The sequence below is a fragment of the Oratosquilla oratoria genome, unplaced genomic scaffold, assembly GCF_046742065.1.
Source record: "Oratosquilla oratoria isolate Oo_2021 unplaced genomic scaffold, ASM4674206v1 SCAFFOLD51, whole genome shotgun sequence".
Classification (NCBI taxonomy): Eukaryota; Metazoa; Arthropoda; class Malacostraca; order Stomatopoda; family Squillidae; genus Oratosquilla; species Oratosquilla oratoria.
In genome coordinates, this window is record NW_027467715.1 from 1,491,504 (window position 1) to 1,511,724 (window position 20,221).

General features: G+C 38.4%; 1 protein-coding gene across 1 annotated transcript in view; it reads right to left on the minus strand.

The window, feature by feature from the left end:
- LOC143023570 (deformed epidermal autoregulatory factor 1 homolog) overlaps nucleotides 1–16,763 on the minus strand; it is a 33,658-nt gene extending 16,895 nt beyond the window's left edge. The window contains exons 1-5 of the mRNA XM_076182158.1: nucleotides 16,751–16,763; nucleotides 15,917–15,957; nucleotides 5,672–6,484; nucleotides 5,330–5,475; nucleotides 4,629–4,728 (exon numbers count right to left, since the gene is read on the minus strand). Coding sequence (XP_076038273.1) covers nucleotides 4,629–4,728; nucleotides 5,330–5,475; nucleotides 5,672–6,484; nucleotides 15,917–15,957; nucleotides 16,751–16,763 — 1,113 coding nt within the window. The remainder of the gene's footprint in view (nucleotides 1–4,628; nucleotides 4,729–5,329; nucleotides 5,476–5,671; nucleotides 6,485–15,916; nucleotides 15,958–16,750) is intronic.
- Nucleotides 16,764–20,221: the final 3,458 nt, after the last annotated feature.

The window sequence follows — 20,221 nt, forward strand, 5'->3', positions numbered from 1 at the left end:
GCATAAAAACCACTCCCACCAATTCCATCCCTATCACACTCCACTCCCTTCCACCTTCTTATCTTGGCACTTCCTGGATGACGGGTCATCCCTGCATCATGTCCACTGCCCTGGGTCAGAAGCAGTGTCGCAAGACATAGCACATCCACAGCAAGGCCATGGAAAAATATAACAGAAGTAAATTTAGTGAAAAAGCAACACTGTACAGTTATTATGTAATATATGTACTGTACCCTTTTGGCTGTGATGTGATGGCATAGGTGGATGGAGATGAGGGAGGGAAAGGGGCGAGTTATTGCTTAGAAGGGGAATCCCTTTCCATAAAAACTTCTGGTGATTCCTGTTTGGGTGTTTCCTCTCTTCTCTTTGGCTCAGGTAAATCTTTCTCTTGGGTTTCTTTCCTTTTCTCTTTCACTAAAAACCTTTCTAATGTTTGTTGTTTGTTTGTTTGTTTGCCTGCACTGCAAAATTTTTCTGAAATGCGACATGACATTGGCACTGATCTATGTGCTACCATGGTGTCTGGGTGGTATTTTTCTACAAAATTTTGAACATCACCCCATTTAGCACAAATTTCTTTGATAAAGAACTCATCATATCTTCAATTCTTTCCTCCTACTCAGAAGACTGTTCCTCAGCCAATTTCTTTTGCTGTTCATTTTGAAGGTGTACAAACTCTTCAGTGGTAAGCTCCATATTGTGGTCTTCCACCAGCTCTTCAATATCTTCACTGTTGACCTCCAAGCCCATGTTTTTGCCATAGAATTAATATTTTCAACAAGAGCATTGTCCTCAACAGCAGCAGCAGATCCAGCAGTTTCAAACCCTCAAAGTCTCTCTCTGGTACGCAGCCTGGCCAAAGGTTCCACCATGCTGAATTCATGGTTCTAGTACTCACTTGGTTCTATGCATTATCAATAAGATTAACACAACTCAGGATATTGAAATGGTCTTTCCAAAATTCTCTCAAAGTTGAATCATTAGTAACTTTGAAACACGGCTTTAGCGTAATGTTTCTTAAAGTTAGCTATGACCTGTTGATCCATAGGTTGGATTAGAGGTGTTGTGTTAGGTGGCAGGAATTCGACCTTAATAAAATCAGACTCACCAACTAAGTCATCTTCCAAACCTGGAGGATGAGCAGGAGCATTATCCAACACGGGAAGGCATTTTAATGGCAATTTTTTTTCTTGTAAGTATTTTCTAACACTTGGGGTAAAAACCTCATGAATCCATTCTGTAAAAAAAATTGTCTTGTCACCCAACCCTTTGTATTAGCTTGCCACATTACAGGCAATTTACTTTTCATAACATTATTTCTTTTGAAAACTTTTGGATTATCAGAATGATACACTAGCAATGATTTGAGCTTGAAATCAGCACTTGTGTTACTGCACAGCAGAAGAGTGAGTCTGTCTTTCATTGGCTTGTGCACAGGCAGCAATTTTTCCTCCTTGGTGATATAGGTTCTTTTTGGGTTTTCCCCCCAGAATAATCCGATTTCATCAGCATTAAACACCTGTTGGGCGAGAAAACTTTTCTTTTTAAAGTCACCAAACTCAACCACAAATTTTTCCTTCATTTCCTTGTTTGAACTCGCCACCTCACCATGCCTAACTACACTGTGAATTTCACTTCTGTTCTTAAATTTTTCAAACCATCCTCGACTTGCTTTAAATACAAAATCATCAGCACTTGTACCAGGGCTTTTCTTTACTAGATCATCGTAAATTGCTAACGCTTTCTCACATATAAATGCTTCAGAGATACTATCACCTGCTAACTGTTTCTCATTTATATAAACAAGCAACAACTTTTCCACTTCCTCAAGTATTTGCAGTCTTTGTTTACTAATGACGGTCACTCCTTTTGCAACATCAGCCAACTTTATCACTTCTTTATTCTTGAGAATAGTGCAAATTGTAGACTTTGCCATACTGTACTGCACAGCAAGATCAGATACACGAATGCCATTTTTGTGTTTTGCAATAATTTCTTTCTTCACTTTGATTGTTTTTCTCACAACTTTTCTTTTTCCTTGACCAGTATCACTTTTTGCTTTCTTTGGAGCCATGACTGAGGGCTAGTGTAGGAAAAATAAATGCTGAATGCAATAAAATTGATAATGAAAGCACAGCGCAACTATTCAGCTCAGCGGTCAACAGAGAACTGTTTACATTTCATCAGTGGCCACATGTCAGTGTCGTTCGAGAACCAAAATTCTGTTCGAATACAGAGGTATTTCCAGCTAAAAAATTTTGTTTGAAAACTGATTTGTTCGAGTTCAGAGAATTCAAGAACCAAGGTTTGACTGTATCTGCAAAACCTCCCACAGTGCCTTCCTGTTTACCCAGTCATAAGCTTTTTCCAGATCCATACAGGAAAAAAAAAAAATCCTTACATTTCCTAAAGCTTTCTCACATATCTATCTTACTACAAAAATCTGATCCATGCATCCCCAACCTTTCCTAAACCCACTCTGCTCCTCACCAATTACTCCCTCTGTTTCTCTCCTAATCCTTTCAATCAAAACCCTACCATACCTTCCCAACTGCACCCAATAAACTGATCCCTCTGAAATAACTACACCCACATTTGTCCCCTTTTTCCTTGTAAAGTGGAACTATACAGGCACTCCTCCAGTTCTCTGGCACTCTACCCTCCTTTAGTAAACATTAAACAACCTCACCAGCCAGTCCACCATCACTGTACCTCCCTTTTCCAGAAACTCTGCATGATACCCATCTAACCCAGGTGCCTTACCTGCTGTCATTATCTTAATAATTGCTCTCATCTCGTCTTTTCTTATTCCTCCATATTCCTCATCCATCACTGTCATTTTCTTACTGCCTCCCATTGCAACCACCATTCCCTCCCTATCCTCCTCTACATTTAGTAACTCCCTAAAACACTGCCTATTTTCCTTTTATCACTGCCACTTATGTTATCACCTCTCCATCTGCACCTTTTACCCTTTCTTCTCTACTCGATTCACCCCTTTCCTCTCTTAATTTCCTTCCAAAACATCATTTTAATACTTTTAACATTTTCTGTCATACTCTTCCCCCATTTTACATCTTTCCTTTATGTTTTGCTTCGCTTTTTTCTTTGAACATCTCATATGTTTCTTTTGTCCTCTTTTGCAACCCTTCTGTGAATGCTCCTTTGCTTTATTATCCCACCACTCACTACCCTTCCTTCTATTCCCTCCCATCCTCCTTGTTCCACACACCATCTCTACACATTTTCTTACTCCCTACTTAAAACACTACCATTCCTCCTCCACTCCTACCTCTACTCTATCCTTCACCTCCTCCCACTGTTCTCTCAACTTCTTGTAGTCCTCCTTTCCCTTCTCATTTAAGTAGTTTACTCTAAGTACCTCTCCACCTTCTGCCCTTTTCCTTTTTCTCCATCTACCCTCCACTCTCAACTTACTTTCCACCTAAAAATGATATGATATTCTCCCACTCTTTCCCCTAAAAACATATACATTCAAAAACTATTCCCACTCTACTCCTGGATACCAATATATAGTCCATTAAAGCTCTATCAACAATCCTTCCATCCACCACCCTCTTCCATGTGTACTTATGCTTGACTCTCTTCCTAAACACTGTGTTAGCTATCATCAACTCTAAACACATCACCATCAACTCTCCACTACAAATTTTTCCTAGCACTCCACACTTGTGAACCACTCTATTGATTCATTTCCTACTCTAGCAGTGAGATCTTCCAATATCACTACATTGACATTTCTCCCTAATCCCTCTATGTACCCATTTAAATATATTCAAAAAGCCTCCCTTTCCTCTACACTCTTCTCACTATCATGCCCATATGCACTTTCCAATTTCACCTACACCCTTCCCTCCTTCATCCTCTCATCATTCCCAACATCCTCCCCACTACACTTCCAAACTCAAACTCACCCCTCCCTTTCAACTTAGTTTCACTCAATGCCATCATATCCATCTTTCTTTTCACAAACTACCAATCCCTTTTTACTCTCATCTTTACCATATCCATTCACATTAAAAGACCCATACCTTAGGGTTTTGGTTGGAAAATTCCTCCCAGACCCTCTTATGCCTTGACTTCTTTTAGGAATTTACCCTTTAGGATGCATATTCCTACCCTCTGTCCAGTTTTAGTTGCCTTTTACAATTCAAGTGGGAACACTTGGTGGCAGTACTCTCTCTCCCCTACTACAGTAGTGGTAGAGGAAATGTGGCTATTGTCAGCCCTCCTAATGTGAAAACATGGTAAAAAATAATGAAAGGTGATAGAGTGAGAAATCTTGGACTTAGTCTGAAGGCTGAGGATGAGGTTTCTTGGAGCTACACTTTGGATGGAAATGAGGAATGTGATGAGCTTTGCAAGTGCCACAGCACATGACTACTTATGACCTCATTGTACAAGACTCATTTTGAAACATAATAGCTCTCCATACAATACAGTCATAGAGAATGTGAATCATGACTCACATATATGTTTGAAATAATCTTAAGTTTATTGTTTACATGTATTAAATAAAATTTTCTATATCCAACAAACCCCACAACTTAATTCCTTAATATATCTAAGTGTACATATTCTATACATGAATTTGATTGGATACTAACAGCAGCTTGATCATCGAGACATGCAGCACAGGAACAGGATGTGGCATGAACTTGCAAGAAACCTTCATCCACAAGTGTTAGGAGAGACTGTCCACGAAACCTGGGAAACAGAATACTTATGTAAGATATAACTGTTAAAAGTATGCATTTAAAATATGAATGTTGCCCTTTTGTGCTCAATTAATCCCTTGCCCTGAATCTCTCTTGCTGGTGGCCTGCGACTTTGAAGAACCCCACCACAGCCACCAGGTTTGCCTATCGGTCATTCAATGAAGAGATTTTATGGAGTTGTTTTGAGTGTGTGCATACCTGTTTTTGCATGCATACCAAAAGGCCTTTTTTCCTTTGTATGGGGGTGGCTAAATCAAAGCATACACTCATTCAATCCCCTCACATCTGAGCACTTCTTGAATGAAAGATCATCCCTGCTCCTGCCACACCACTTGGGTTAGAGGTAATGCAGAGACTGCCCTTCCACAGCAGGGCCCAACATCTGGAGCTGGTTTACCCATCACCTAATTGTAATGTACAGGCAAAGACCTATGACCTGTCTGTCTCCATTGACCAAACTTGTGCAATAGTAGGGTGGTGTAAAACAGTAAGCTGTGTATGATACCATCCCAACTGTTCCAGCAAGAGAGATTTGTGCTGCAATCTACATATAGTAAATTAATAAAAATACACTATTCTGTTATCCCTACCTTATACTCCTCTTCCAATCCTTGCTGGCTGACCTGCCACAGTGCGCTTCAAATTCAGTGGGAGTGAACCAAAGCTTGCCCAGACGGATGCACTTTCCCCTTGACCCAGATCCAAAATTGTTCTTATGTAGTTCTGCAGTAATGTTCTGGGAGGATTTCATGTAATCATCTATCAGTGAGTTGCATACATCTTATCTTTATAAAGACAAACATAAGCAGTGGGTTCAAGCAATTATTCTTTGCATTAGTTGCTTGCTAAGATCATTTGTTGTATGGACTAATCCCCATGAAAAGTGGTCTATTACAAATGGTATATTTTCAAAGGAATTTTTCCATACTAACCTTGCATCGCACCATTAGGATTGGCTGTTTTGCTGCTTCCCTCCATCCTGGGTCTTGTGTACTACTGCTGTTACTTCCACTGTTGTTACTCCCTGTTGATGTGATGCTTGGCTTACAGCCATCCTCAAATGAGGATGACCCAATTACCACTGCTCCCCCTCCACGTCCTCTTCCTCCAGCACCAAACCCCACTATTCTGCTGCTGTTGCCACAACTTCCATTATCATGGTTGACACCATCATCATCTCCACCCACTTCAGAGTCATCTACCTCACCTTCACCAGACCCTCTCCTGCAGATACCATCCCAGACCACCAGGCGAGCTGCATGGGGAGTGCTGTTTCCCAGATCCTCTAAATTTTCTGCACCTGAAGGTGCTGTTGTAGAGGAAGCTGCCACACAACTGATAGTACATCTGCTATTTCTACTATTCCTGCTACTATCATTACCATTATTATTATTATTATTACTACTATCACTACTGCTGATCATGTTACTGGTAACCAAGGTTGATGCAACAATTGAAGGCTTGATGGTTGAGCTGGGATTATTGGTATTGATTGTAGCAACAGTACTATTGGCATTAATGTTTGCAATGACACTGTTGGTATTAATATTGGCCATGGTACTTCCAGAGTTGATGGTGATGATACCATTCTTGGTGTCCCGAGCAAGGGCTCGAGCAATGATGGTTGTTTTGATAGGGTTATGTGGATGGGGGTGGTGGGAGGTGCTGACCTGATGGTTTGGGCTTGAAGTGCTGCTGATTGTAGCAAGTGCATTCCTTGCCACTTGTGAAGATGAAGCTCGGCCCTGAACGAGGAAGAATATGTCATACAGTATAGGGAACTACCTACACTGCTTCCCATGCTCAAACCTTTCTTACCTATTTTCCCTACGATGATTGTTAACATCTTGAAAACTAAAAACTATTATGATAGAAAAATATGGATAATAGCAAATAATCACTGAAATAAAGTACTGTACTATATAGTCATGAACATCTTAAGCTGGCACCATGATCTAAAACATGGTCAGTAAAATCTAATACCAATACAAGTAAAATAATGCATGTTGATACAACAAAGGTTTTTGAAGATAGTTTAGTGTGAAAAATATTCAAGTGTAATTAGTATCATATCAACTAAATACTATATCTTTGCACCACAATAAGTAATGTACTTTTCAATAATAATAACAATGATAATAATAATACTCCATCTATATACCAAGGACTTTTTCCCCCTTATAATGGAGGTAGCCAATTCAAAAGGGATGCACCCACTCCCACCCATTCTACTCCCATCCACCACCCTTTCCTTCTTCTCATCTTAGCTCCTCATGGCTGAAGAGTTGTTTCTATCTCCCCCCCAACTGTCCTGGGTCAGAAGCAATGCAGCAAGATATGGTACATCCACAGCAAGGCTGCTTCACTTAATTGGTGATCCCTCCTCTGTCTCCTCATGCAGAAAATAAAGAAGATGGGGAGAAATCTCTTTGGGCTGTGTCAAAATAACATTCACACACCACTTCCTACTCATCCCCCACCCCCTCACTTCCTTGCATCAAAATATCATCTATATACAGCCAATCTCTACTCACCCCTACCTCCTGCTTTCTCCCTCCCTTGCTCAACAGACATTATTCTTTTGCTCAAAGCCCCTTTCACCCCATCCATCCATCTCATCCTTAATCATCTCCTTAACTTCAATCTATCCATCTCTGCTTTCCACACCTCTTTTCCTAATCTTTCCTCACTCATTTTTTCCATGTGTCCAAACCATCCCAATATTCTTTCATCAGCCTTACCTACCAATCTCCTTTTTCACCCCCAGTCTCCTCCTCACCTTGTCTCAATCTATCCAGTCTTGTAACCCCTATCATACTTCTCAGAAATTTCATCTCAAACACATTTAAACATCTCTCTGCCTCTCTTAAATTACCCCGTACAGTATCATTACCACAATCACCCCTTCATACAATCTTCTCTTTGCATCCATTCCCAGATACCTATTTCTCATTACACTTTCTAATTCCCCAAGGTATTTACTTGCTTCTCTTAATCTACAATTTACCTCCGCTCCTCCCTTTCCTGCCACATGCAACCCCAAGTACCTAAAACTATCCACTTCTTTCAGCCTCTCTAAATTTAAGGCTTCTTCCAACCCACTGCTATCCTCTCCCCTTGTATGTCTCATCACTTTACTTTTACATACATTTACCTTCAACTTTCTCCTATTGCAAACCTTCTCAAAGTCTGTCACTAACTGCCTTAACCCCCCCCCCCTCTGACCCTGCCACAAGTGCAGTGTCATCAGCAAACAACAACTGGCTCACCTCCCACTTCTTTCCATTTTCTTTAACCATCTCCAGTCCCCTGCCCATCACCCTTGTATTTACTTCCTGCACCACCCCATCTATGTATACACTGAACAATCATGACATGACACAGCCCTGATACAACTCCACCTTTACTTCAAACCACTTGCTCTCTCCACTTCCACTTCACAGGCTCTATTACTCTCATAAAAACTCTTGAATGTCCTTAACAGCTTTCCCCCAACCCCATATACCTGCAAAACCTCCCATAGTGCTTTCCTGTCTAATCTATTATAAGCCTTTTCCAAATCCATAAAAGGCCCGAAAAAAAATCCTTACATTTTGTTAAGGCCATCTGTCTTATCACAAAAATCTTATTCATGCAACCTCTACCTTTCCTAAACCCCACACTGCTCCTCAGCAATCACTCCCTCTGTTCCTCTCCTAATCCTCTCAAATAAAATCATGCCATAAACCTTTCCAACTACACTTAACAAACTGATCCCTTTAAAACTATTACAATCACATTTGTCCCCTTTTCCTTTGTAAAGTTGGAGTATACAGGGACTCCTCCAGTCCTTTGGCACTCTATCCTCCCTCAGACACACATTAAATATGGAGCGACAGGTCAAGGAAAATACCAAGGAAATGGTGATCCAAGTACTTAAAGAGAAAAGCAACTTAGTTAGGGACACAGTGGATAAAAAAAGATGCATTGTAATCTATGGTATTCAAGAGAAGGAAAATGTACCTAGATATCAGAGGGAAAAAGAGGAGAAAGAGATCACTAAGGAAATTCTGAAAGAATTACAAGCAGAAGAAAAAGGTTTGGATAGGGAAATCGAAGAGACCTAGGATGGACAGATACTCTAAAGAAAAACAATACAGGCCACTGAAAGTAAAGCTTAGATCTCAAACAATTGCCAAGGAAGTGCAATCCAGAACAATGAAATTAGCAAATAGTGAACATTACAAGAATGTATGGATAAAAAAAGAAATGAGTGAAGAAGAAAAAGAAAAAGAACTTAGAAACAAAGCGAATGAAAAAAAATGAAAAAGAATGAAACTGAAAAAAAAAAAAAATTAATTGGAGAGTGGTGGAGCTGAGGCTGAGAAAATGGTATATAAGGAAAAAGGACACAATGAAGACAGAAAAAGACGAGGAGAAAGGAAATTAAAAATAGTTTATATCAATATAGATGGAATAACTTCAGGAATGAAGGAATTAAATGATTACCTGACCTTAGAAAAACCAGACATAATGGGAATAGTGGAAACTAAATTAAAGTGTACTATACCACCCAACACTGTGGGACAAGGTTTATACAATTGCTGGACAAAAAATAAGAGGATAAACAGGGTGGCGGAGTATTAACTTTGAGTAATAAAGATTTAAATGTAACAAAAATAACTGAAGATAAAAATAATTTAGAATCAATTACAATACAAGTTGAAAGCAAACGTATGATGAGTAGAAAATTAGCAGTGGTGTATGTGCCCCCAAAACACTATCCTGGACAGAAAGTGATCATTTCAAATATTAGAAGATACAAAATATGAATTAACTAATATACTGAAGGACAGAGGAAATATAGTAATTATGGGTGACTTTAATTCAATAGAAATATATTGGGAGGAAATGACAGTGAAGGGCGGAGAGGAACTCTGGGGCAACATCCTGCTTGGCATGACCATCAAATACACAATGACTCAGTGGATAAAGGAAAATACCAGATACAGAGGTAGTGAAGAACCATCAAGGCTGGATTTAATACTTATGACAGAGCCTGAAATTGTCAATAAAATTGATTACAAAACTCTGATATGAAAGAGTGACTATGTACTAATAGAATTTGAGTTGAAAGAGCAAATGGATCAAAGCAGAAATGATAAACATAGAATAGGAAGACTAATGTACAACAACAAAAATTCTGAGAAACTCAAAAAATTCTTTTGCAATGCGAACTGGGAAAAATTCCTACATGAAGAAAGAGGGATGGAAGAGAAATGGGAATATACAAAAATAAATATATAATGAGGGAGTGAGTAAATATGTACCACAACAAAAAATGGAAAGAACATACATAAAAAGATAAAAAGCTGGTACAAACAAAAGGTGTAGTGAGGCTAAGGATAAAAGAGACAAAGCTTGGAAGAAATGGAAAAGATACAAGAAAACAAACAAATGGCTGATGTACATCAAACTAAGAAATGATTATGTGAAAATACATAGGGATGAAAAGAGAAACTATGAAAAAAATAATAATAGAAAAATGCAAAGAAGAACCCAAACTACTTTACAGGTATGTAATTGGCAAACTGAAGAACAAACAAGAAATAGAAAAGCTGCACCAAGGTAAATATAAATTTACAGAACTGGAAATTGCTGAAATCATGAACCGCTTCAAATCAGTATTCACAATAGAAAACTCACCTAACTAAGAGGAAATAGAGAGAGAGATATTCCTCCCAATGAAAGAAATAATTGTAACACAGAAGGAAATCAGCGACCAAATCAAAACCCTTGACGTCAGAAAATCACATGGTCCAGACGGAATTGCAAATTGGATACTGAAAGAATGCATGGAGGAATTAACAGACAAAATATACAATATAATTAAATTCTCACTTAAAGAAGGAAAAGTGCCACAGGACTGGAAGAATGCAAACATTGTACCAATTTATAAGGGAGGAAACAAGGAAGACCCATCAAATTACAGACCGGTCTCCCTGACAAGCACAGTAGCAAAAATTTGCAAAAAGGTCGTCAAAAATAGATGGGTTAAACATTTGGAAGAAAAAACTATGCTGAATCCAAATCAATTTGGATTCAGACAAGGAAGATCATGTACAACAAACTTGATCTGCTTCTACTCAAGATTAATAGACATATAGTAAAAGCCCTCTTATCCAGCAACTTCAAGTATCCGGCATATATTTTCCAAGCATTAAAATCTATATGAAATCAATAGAAATTGATAAAATTTCCTGCACAAGGCTTTAATTGTTCCCACCGTCACCAGAGCGCACCACTGTCTGGGTCAGTTTCACGCCACCCACGCTGTTCTGTCTCATATGTGCCACGTTTGTGTTTGTCTCCGCTCAGTTCAGCTACATTCTTCCTCAAGTGTTCCCCTGTAAACTTTCATCATGCCCAAAGTTGATAAACGGAGATGTGTTGTGCTTACACTTAGGGAGAAAGTGGACATTTGCAAATGTTTAGAGAAAGGGGAAAACAGAAAAATACTCATGGACGAATTTAGCATAGGCTCATCAACCATCTACGGAATTAAGGCCTAATCGAAGAAGTTACGTGAGATTATGAAGGGGACAGATACCCCAAAAGCTGCTGAAAACCGTCACACTTTACAATATCAGCGTGGGGACATGATTGAAAAAGTGTTGTATGAGTGGTTTTGCCTGAAAAGATCCAAAGGAGTATTAATAACAGGCCCCATGCTGCAAGAAAAAGGATGTGACCTAGCAAAGAAGATGGGTGAAGCAGAAACATGCCAGTTCTCAGATGGTTCGCTACACCGATTCAAGACTCAGCATGGAATAAGGAAGTTGGACATTGCTGGTGAATCGAAATCTGACATTAATAGTGAGTAAAGGGGGTGATTGTAGACATATTTCTGTACCCCTTCACTTACTTTAGCAACCCCTTCAAGTATCCGGCATGCCTTTGGTCCCAGTTATGCCGGATAAGAGAGCTTTTACTGTAATACAAGAGAGAGATGGTTGGGCAGACTGTGCCTTTCTGGACCTACAAAAGGCATTTAAGGTACCACACAATAAACTAATAAGGAAGATAGAATTAATAAGTGGCATCAGAGGAAAATCATTGGAATGGATGAAAAACTTCCCGACTGGGAGGAAAATGAGAGTAGTAATTAGAGACAAATTCTCAAATTGGAAATAAATGAAAAGTGGTGTCCCGCAGGGATCAGTACTGGCCCCGATTATGTTTGCCATATACATAAATGACATGGATGAAGAAGTAGTGTTATATGAATTTCTTTGCAGACGACGCAAAAATACTAAAGAAAGTAAAAACTGAGGAGGATTGCAACTCATTACAACAAGACTTGGACCAGATCTGGAAATGGATTAAAAAATGGGAAGGTGTGTAAAAGAAGGAAGTTGAAGATAAATGTGGGTAAAAGTAAGGTGATGAGATGTACAAGAGGAGAAAGTGGCAGTAGACTGGAGGAAGTGGATAGTTTTAGATACTTGGGTACGAATGTGGAAGGAAAGAGAGGAGTGGAGGTGGAGGTAGAATGTAGACTAAGAGAAGAAAGTAAATGCCTTGGGGGAATAAAAAGTGTAATGAGACATAGACATTTGAGATTGGATGCTAAGAGGAGATTGTATGAAGGTGTGATTGTACCAACAGCACTGTATGGGGCAGAAACATGGAACATAAGAGAGGAGTTTGAATGTGCTTGAAATGAGATGCCTGAGAAGTATGATAGGGATTATGAGGCTGGATAGAGTGAGAAATGAGGAGGTGAGGAGAAAAGTGGGGGTGGAAAGGGAGTTGGGAGATAGGGTTGATGAAAGAGTATTGGGATGGTATGGACACATGAAAAGAATGAGTGAAGAAAGATTATTAAAAAAAAAAAGGTGTGGAAGGCAGAGGTGGAAGCAGTGAACATGAGGGGGCGACCAAGAATGAGATGGATGGATGGGGTAAAAGGGGCATTGGGAAAGAGGGGAATGTCTGTTGAGGAAGGACAGGAGAAGACAGAAGATAGGGATGAATGGAAAATGGTTGTGTATGGATGATTCTGTGATGCATGAAAGGGAGTTGGTGGAGGGTGAGTATGCATGAAAAATAAACTGATGCAGCTCAAAAGGATTTCTCCCTGTCTTCTCCATTTCAGCATGAGGAGATGGAGGTGGGGGGGGGGGGTGCCAATCTAATGAAGGGACCTTGCTGTGGATGTTGTGTGTCTTGTGACACTGCTTCTGACACAGGGCAGTGGGTGAGATGAGGGAAGGATGGGGGTGGAGCATGTGGGGATGGAATGGGGGGGTGGGAGTGGTTTTCATGCGTTTGTTTTTTGGCTACCTCCCTTGTAAGGTGGAAAAAGCCTTTGGTATATGTATGTATATGGAAAGCTGTATTTCTACACATCCTTTTGGAGTTTTTTAATTTATTTCCATGACCTCTTAAAGACCTCCCATCTTTAATCAGGAGATCTCTTCTATCAATGCAATCCCCTTTAGTGACCTGAACACTGTAATCAAGTCACATCTTTCTCTTCAATTTTTCAAAGTTGGTAGATCCAATACTTTTAGTCTTTCCTCATATGATTTACCTGCCAGGCTGGGGACCAATTTGATTGCTGCCCTTTGTATTCTCTCAATCTTGCTTATATCCTTCATACTATTAATGCATATTCCAGTCTTGGACATATCAGGGTTTTGGTGAGTTTCTTCATCATCCCTTCATCCATATAATGGGATATCACTTTAATCTTTTGCATATGTCTCTCCCACAATCCTGCTGTTATGTTTGTTAGGTGACAAGTTGTCTTTTATCAACACTCCCATGTCTTTCTCCTATTTTGCTTTTGTAATGTGTTTGCTTCCCAAGGAATATTATAAAGATGGCCTTTTGCTGCTATTGTCCATTTCCAGTACTTTGCATTTTTTTGGTACTGAACTCAATGTCGCATTCTTGGTGCCATGCAAAAATATCTAGGTCTTTTTGCAATATTCTACTGTCCTCCTCATGATTTCTGCATCATCTGCATCTGTTGGCATATCTTGCTGTTCCTTTCATCATGTCGTCATTAACATAGACAAGAAACATTATTGATGCAAACACTGAACCTTGTGGAACTCCACTCATTACAGCTCTCCTGCTTGATATTTTGTCCTTTACTACTGTCCTCTTGTATCTTTTCTTCAGAATGTCTTTATTCCATTCTAATAGTTTGCTTCTCAGTCCTCCAACATGCTCCAATTTCCATATATGTCAACCGTGAGGTACTTTATCTCTCGGTCCAGGTTACATGCAGTCCATTCTCTTGCAGCTTATCAATCATTCTTGAGTAAAAGCTTAAATGGTTCGACTCACATGACCTTCCATACCTGAAGCCAAACTGACTGTCAGTGTTTATCTTTTCAAGATCTTTTATAATTCTTTTGCATAATTTCACTGTTGTGTCTGGTTAGCGATACTGGCCTATAATCAAGTAGCAGTTTCCCTGTCTCTACCTTTGTGAGTTGGAACCATGTTTGCCCTTTTCCAATCATGTGACACAATCCTTTCTTTCAATGAACATGTGATAAGACTATGGATCTTGTCCACTAGTTGCTTCCTACATTCTTTAAGTAAGCTGGTTAAACTTGTGTTAATGGGGATGGATGTATGGAATGTATGGATTTTGGTTTCAATGTGTGGATATTCTATCAAGATGGGTTTAGTGTACCCTGTTACTATTCTTAGTGATTAGTTTAGTGCAGTTTGTAATATGTTTCAGTTCTTCAGAACTGTTTGAAGACTGTGATTAGTTCCTTACTGCTGACCAAATCCTGTGCTTGCTACTACTGATCTTGGTATGTTTATCTTCTCACTGATTTTCATTGTTAGGTCATTGATGTGTACACTGAAGGACACCGAGTATCAAAGCAGAAGCCCATGATTTTAAGGGTCTTGTCCAATAGAAGTTAGCCATTCAGTTTTACTGTTGGATGTTTCTTTGATTCATTATTGCCTTGGGTGAGCAAAGTCAATGATTATTTCTTAAGGGAGGGTTTCATGCCATTTTGTCTTTGCCAACTTTTTTATTATTATTATTATTATTATTATTATTATTATTTTCAGCAGCTAGTCTCTCATTCCTCTGCTGAGATAGCATTGTTAGGTCATCATCATGTATGTGCTTTGATGTTATGATTTGTATTTAGTGTCAGAAGTTCAAATATAAAGAGGCTGAATAGTGCAGGTGAGAATCTTGCTCCTTGGGGACTCCATTGTACAATCTTTTGACCCCAAAGTTGGTTGTTTTTTTAACATAATGATAGGAATCAAGTTGGCTGCTGTTCTTTGTATTACTAGGGTGTTGTAGAAAGAGGAGGAAGAGGAAAAGGAAGAAAGTAAGAGGTGCCACAGGAGTATGGAAGAAGGAGGTTGAGATGGAAAAGGAGTATGAGGAGGGGGAGAGGGAGGGGGTTAGGCAGAGGAAAAGGAGGAGGAAAAAGTAGGGAGATGTGAGGAAAATGGCATGTGATAAAAAGGATAAGGATAAGTCTGGAATAAGACTGCCAGGCATGGGACCTGCAGTTTACTCATTTTGACAGTTAAGAGATATTTAAAAGAATGGCCACTAAACACATCACTACATGGAGAGGTTCTACGTACAATCATACAATGCCTGCCAAGGCACTCGAATTTCATTCATTTATAATCGCTGACGAAAAACAAAATTTCTGTAGTGTCTAGTCATGAAGAATGAGATACATTAAATACCCGCAATATATCTGCGATCAATGTGAATAAACAAAATCAACTAGGGCTCTTACATCATATCTAATATCCATATTCAACTCTCGCCTTCCTATTTTTATTAGTGAAATAGTTTCACTGCATCCTTGGTGTAATTAATTATTATTGCGTTTAGTAAAAATTCATGGGCCTGCGTACCATGAAATACAAGGTTATGGGCAAGATAATAATAAGGGGGAACATTACAACTTATGATGTGTAATATATTCTAAACAAATAGAATTAAATTTCTTATGAATGAAATCTGTGGACTTTCTTACAGTCGTGTTTTAACCACCTCCATGTGGTATATTATCCTGTCTCGTATATTGAAAAAATTACCTCTTGTATACACATCTAGAAAATATGCTTATATGAATTTAAGAATATTCATAAGCTTAAAATTTGCATAAAATTATGGTCTTTACTGTTATACTAATGATATCCCCAGTATGGGGATTTGAATGTGCTTGTTGACATCTTCATGTATCTTCTACGTTCACCAGCTGCAATAGTGACGTCAGGATGTCGGACTTATGACGTCATCAAGCGGGGTGCTCCTCGGCTTGGTCGACGTTGGTTGACGATCGTGCCCGAGTGGTTGCCGAGTTAAATCACGACGGCCATGGAAACTCTGATGACGCCCTCCAGGGCGGATTTTGTATGGTCCGTTTCGGTGTCTTGTAGACTTGATGTCCATTTATATTTTACAGGGAAATGCCGTTAATTTCCATCCTGAATAAGAGCCGCTAGGGCCTGTTAATTTCTGCCTTGTTCTCAGTTACCTTACCATCTGATTCAGATGTAAACACAATACACTATCGAAAACTGTTCAGGTTCCAATAATGTTTTCCAAACAGAAATATATGATTTCTACTCATTTTACTTGAATTTCCAGTTATTGAACAAGATTTATTGAAATTTTTATTTAGAATTTATGTTTTTTAACACAAGGATTTTTTGTTTATATATTACATTTATTTAGAATGAAGATGTATGAATTATTTAAGATCATTCTCTTTGATGGTATAAACTATATTTTCTCTGATAAGGATTAGGGTATGACTTTAAACTAAGAATTTTATATAAAAAAAAATTTCTTTCCACTCCGGTATTACTTGTTTAATTTTTTTTCCAATAACAGTAGTATGGAAGCATATTTTTGGATTTATATTTTCTAATAACTAGTTTCTAAATTCTTGCCTTTTTATCATTTACACAATTTTGCAAAGCTCGACTTGAGCCGATAATAAAATCCTTACCTTTCGTTTCCATCTCGCGGGGGGATCTAAAAAAAAAAAATTTTTTTTTTTTGTCCTCCCTGAGTTACCCTTAAGAAAATTGCAACACAATACTTCCCAGGCAATACTACAAAGTGGACATTTCCCAAATATGACCTTTTGATGGAACAGGGACTGTCCCCTTAATGGTGTAATATGCACTGTCAATTGCACGATTTTATTTTTGCTTGATTTTCCTAAATGGTACCTTTACAGCTTAATATTCTTCAAACCCATCCACCTTTACTTACTTGGGATATGTCTAGCAGGCCCTCTTCCACAGCCACGGTTGATCTGCCACTGATTACCATTCCTGGTGTCCAAATTTCTTTAAGGGCCATCTGGTCTGGGTAAGGTGGTTGGGGCTCCGGTCATCCAGCAGTGTAGCCTAGTACAGGTGTGGTTCGTCTGGTAATGATTGAAAGGAATTTATTCCAGTCCAGCTTTGAGTATGTCCACTGTTACAGGCCGGTGATATCTCTTGTATTCCTCGGGGAGGGCATTAAGCATCTTTGGTTCCTTATGGCTCAGTCTATTCACTTAGCAGGGTCTTGGATCCTTTCAGGGCGCTCTAGTTAGTATTTTTTTCTTGTTATTTTTCTCCCTGATCATTCAGTAACTGTAAGGCGGCAGGGAATGGGGTGATGGGTTAGGTACTTTTCCTTCAATTCTTTTCCATTTGTAGATCTGCACGATACCATTCTCTTCTTTGTTGTTTGAGAGTTGGAGCCCCCAACTTTTTGACATGCTCCCAGTAGCTTAAATCCCTCATTCCTCTGATTTACCTGGTGTTAGAGCATTGGACAGCCTCTAACTGCTGGATTTCACCTCTTTTGTGGGGGGACCCACAGTTGGCTTACAGTAGTCTAAGAGAGGCTGTATCATGGTGTTCCAAAGGGTCAACATTATTTTGGGTTCTCTGGTATAGAAGGTTGAGTACCCAGCCTGTCATCCCTCTTGACTCTTCTCACAGTTTTCGGCTATGTGGTGGGGGCTGAAAGGTGCAGTCTTCTCCCTGCTGTTGCCCCAGGCATTTTGCAGGTCTGTGCGCTAAATTTCAATGGCCTTCTTCGGTGAGTAGGTTTTGTGTTCAGTTTTTATCTCTTCCTTGATCTTATACCCGTCTGTCAATCCCAGCACCAAATCAATAGTATTATTTAAGAATATCTACTCTCATGTGACGAAATCACCTTTACCAAAAGCCTGCTCCACTCTTTGCCAAAATCCTATCCAAAATAGGTTCCAACACAATGCTGCACATAGGACTTTAGCATGTCATCTTGTTTTGAATTTCTCCTTATTCTTCCTTTGTTTCAAGTCAAATATGCTCTTAGTAAATGGAGGAAAATAGAAAGGGGTATTTTCTTATCCCTACAGTTGTTGCAGTTACACAAGACTGGATTTTAGTGGAAGAGGAAAAAGAAAACACTCGTGTATATATTGTTTCATATCTGGCACAATGGTCCATTTCTAATCACTCTTTGGACTCTTTCCAAAGAATTCCTAATTAATTACGATGGATTTTTCAGTTACAAATTTATCTCATAACTGGTTTAAAACTTAATACAAGCCACATTAATTCATCCAAAATACTTGTGCTTTATAATAATTATTGCTTTGAATTTCACTTGACTGGAGACCTGTTGCACTATAGTAGAGAGCCATTAAGGACCCTTAGGTTTCTCCGAGAAGAAGGAACCTTGGACTGTGGCCTTAGGTTTAATCTATATTAATAAGATCTCTTTCTATGTGACAATCTAAGAGTAAGTGAGAGCAGTTACCAGTTATTAGCTTTTTCTTCTACATTTTCTGCACGTGAAAACGGTTTTAAGAAAAGACAAACTGAAATTGGAAAAAAAAAAAGAAGAAGAAAAAAAATATATATATATCTTGGGCCTAGTTTGGAGACCAAGTGTTGGCTCCAAGAATGAGGGTGTTGATACCATTTGAAAGAAAAAATAATTCTCTCCATTGTTCCATCGTACACGACCACTGTGTGCAAGATATATTTGTAGTGGAAGCCGCAGTTTCCTGCAAGAGAGACCTGGGGGAACAGATTGAGCGACTGATACATTTGTGCCTTCAACAGAAGTAACCAAAATAAAATTAAGTGGGTACTGTGAACAATATATATACATACATCTCTCTTTATACCAAAAGCCTTTATTACATTCATTCACCCATAAAAGTCTTTTCCCCTCTTATAAAGGAGTGGTGGATAGTCAAAGCATACAATCCATTCTACACATCAACACCTTATATTAGATATAAAAAGTCTTGCTGTTAATAACTTCACAATTATAAAAAGTTATATTAAAAACTCACAATATTAATAAAAACATTTGGTCTGACACTATTTTCTTCTTGTTGTCACTTGCATTCCAACATAACTGATGCATATGTTGCTGTAGTTGTAAATACAATAATGAAAATTTAAAGTATATTACACTAGAGGGTATTTTAAAAGTACTGCTCTTTACTAACCATACCAGGCGTTAAAACTGTTGTTACAATAGGCAACAACTAACTGAATTGATTGACAAATTCACATAAACACACATGGGGCCTACTTAAGTGCCAGGACGGCATCAGTTTTAAAAACTTCCATTTTTAAATATCACACTAGGTTGACTATATCAGTTTGGTGGTTCAAAAGGAATGTGGAGTTCGTTCTGAGAGTTGACTGTACATGTGAAATTATTTGTTTACATAAAAGTGAGCATGGACTGAATACTTTGTTGTTACATTTTACTTTATCAAAACAGCATCAGCAATCATTTCCATTTCATAGAAAACAACTGTTATCCACACAGGGAACTGCACTGGGAAAGAATTTAATAATACTCAGTAAAATGGAATTACAGTGATATCTTCATAAATTATGGAATATTTTTAAAAAAAAAAAAAAGAAATTAATTCTAACTTTTCAGGGACACTATTCCTTAATCAAATGAAAAGATAAGAACTAATCATAACTGGTTTCTCTATAATTTCATGTATTTTATTTTTTCATTACGATTAATCTCAAGCATTAAAACTCACTACTAATATCTTTGAAAGTTTCCTTACCACAATATGTGTATATGGAATAATGACATTAATGCATTGTTGTGAATAAAATACAATACTATGAATTATGAAATGTAACCATTAAACCTGAAGAATGTACCTATACTGTCTTTCTTGCCATAATGACCTTATTCTAGGGACCTACTAAAGTATCTTTGTAAAAATATGAACAATATCTGCAGAGTAATTATAAAGGGATAAAGGTCTATCATTGAAGTTCTTTAGCATAAATACTTATGTAGTATTCCTATGACTACAAGCAAAACTCTGCCACAAGTACCTGGAAATGAAAAAAATAACAATTAATTTGTAGATCTTGTATATAAATAAAGACTACTGTAACATTGTTTTCCCTTGTGGTTAGGGGAAAAGAATACTGCCATC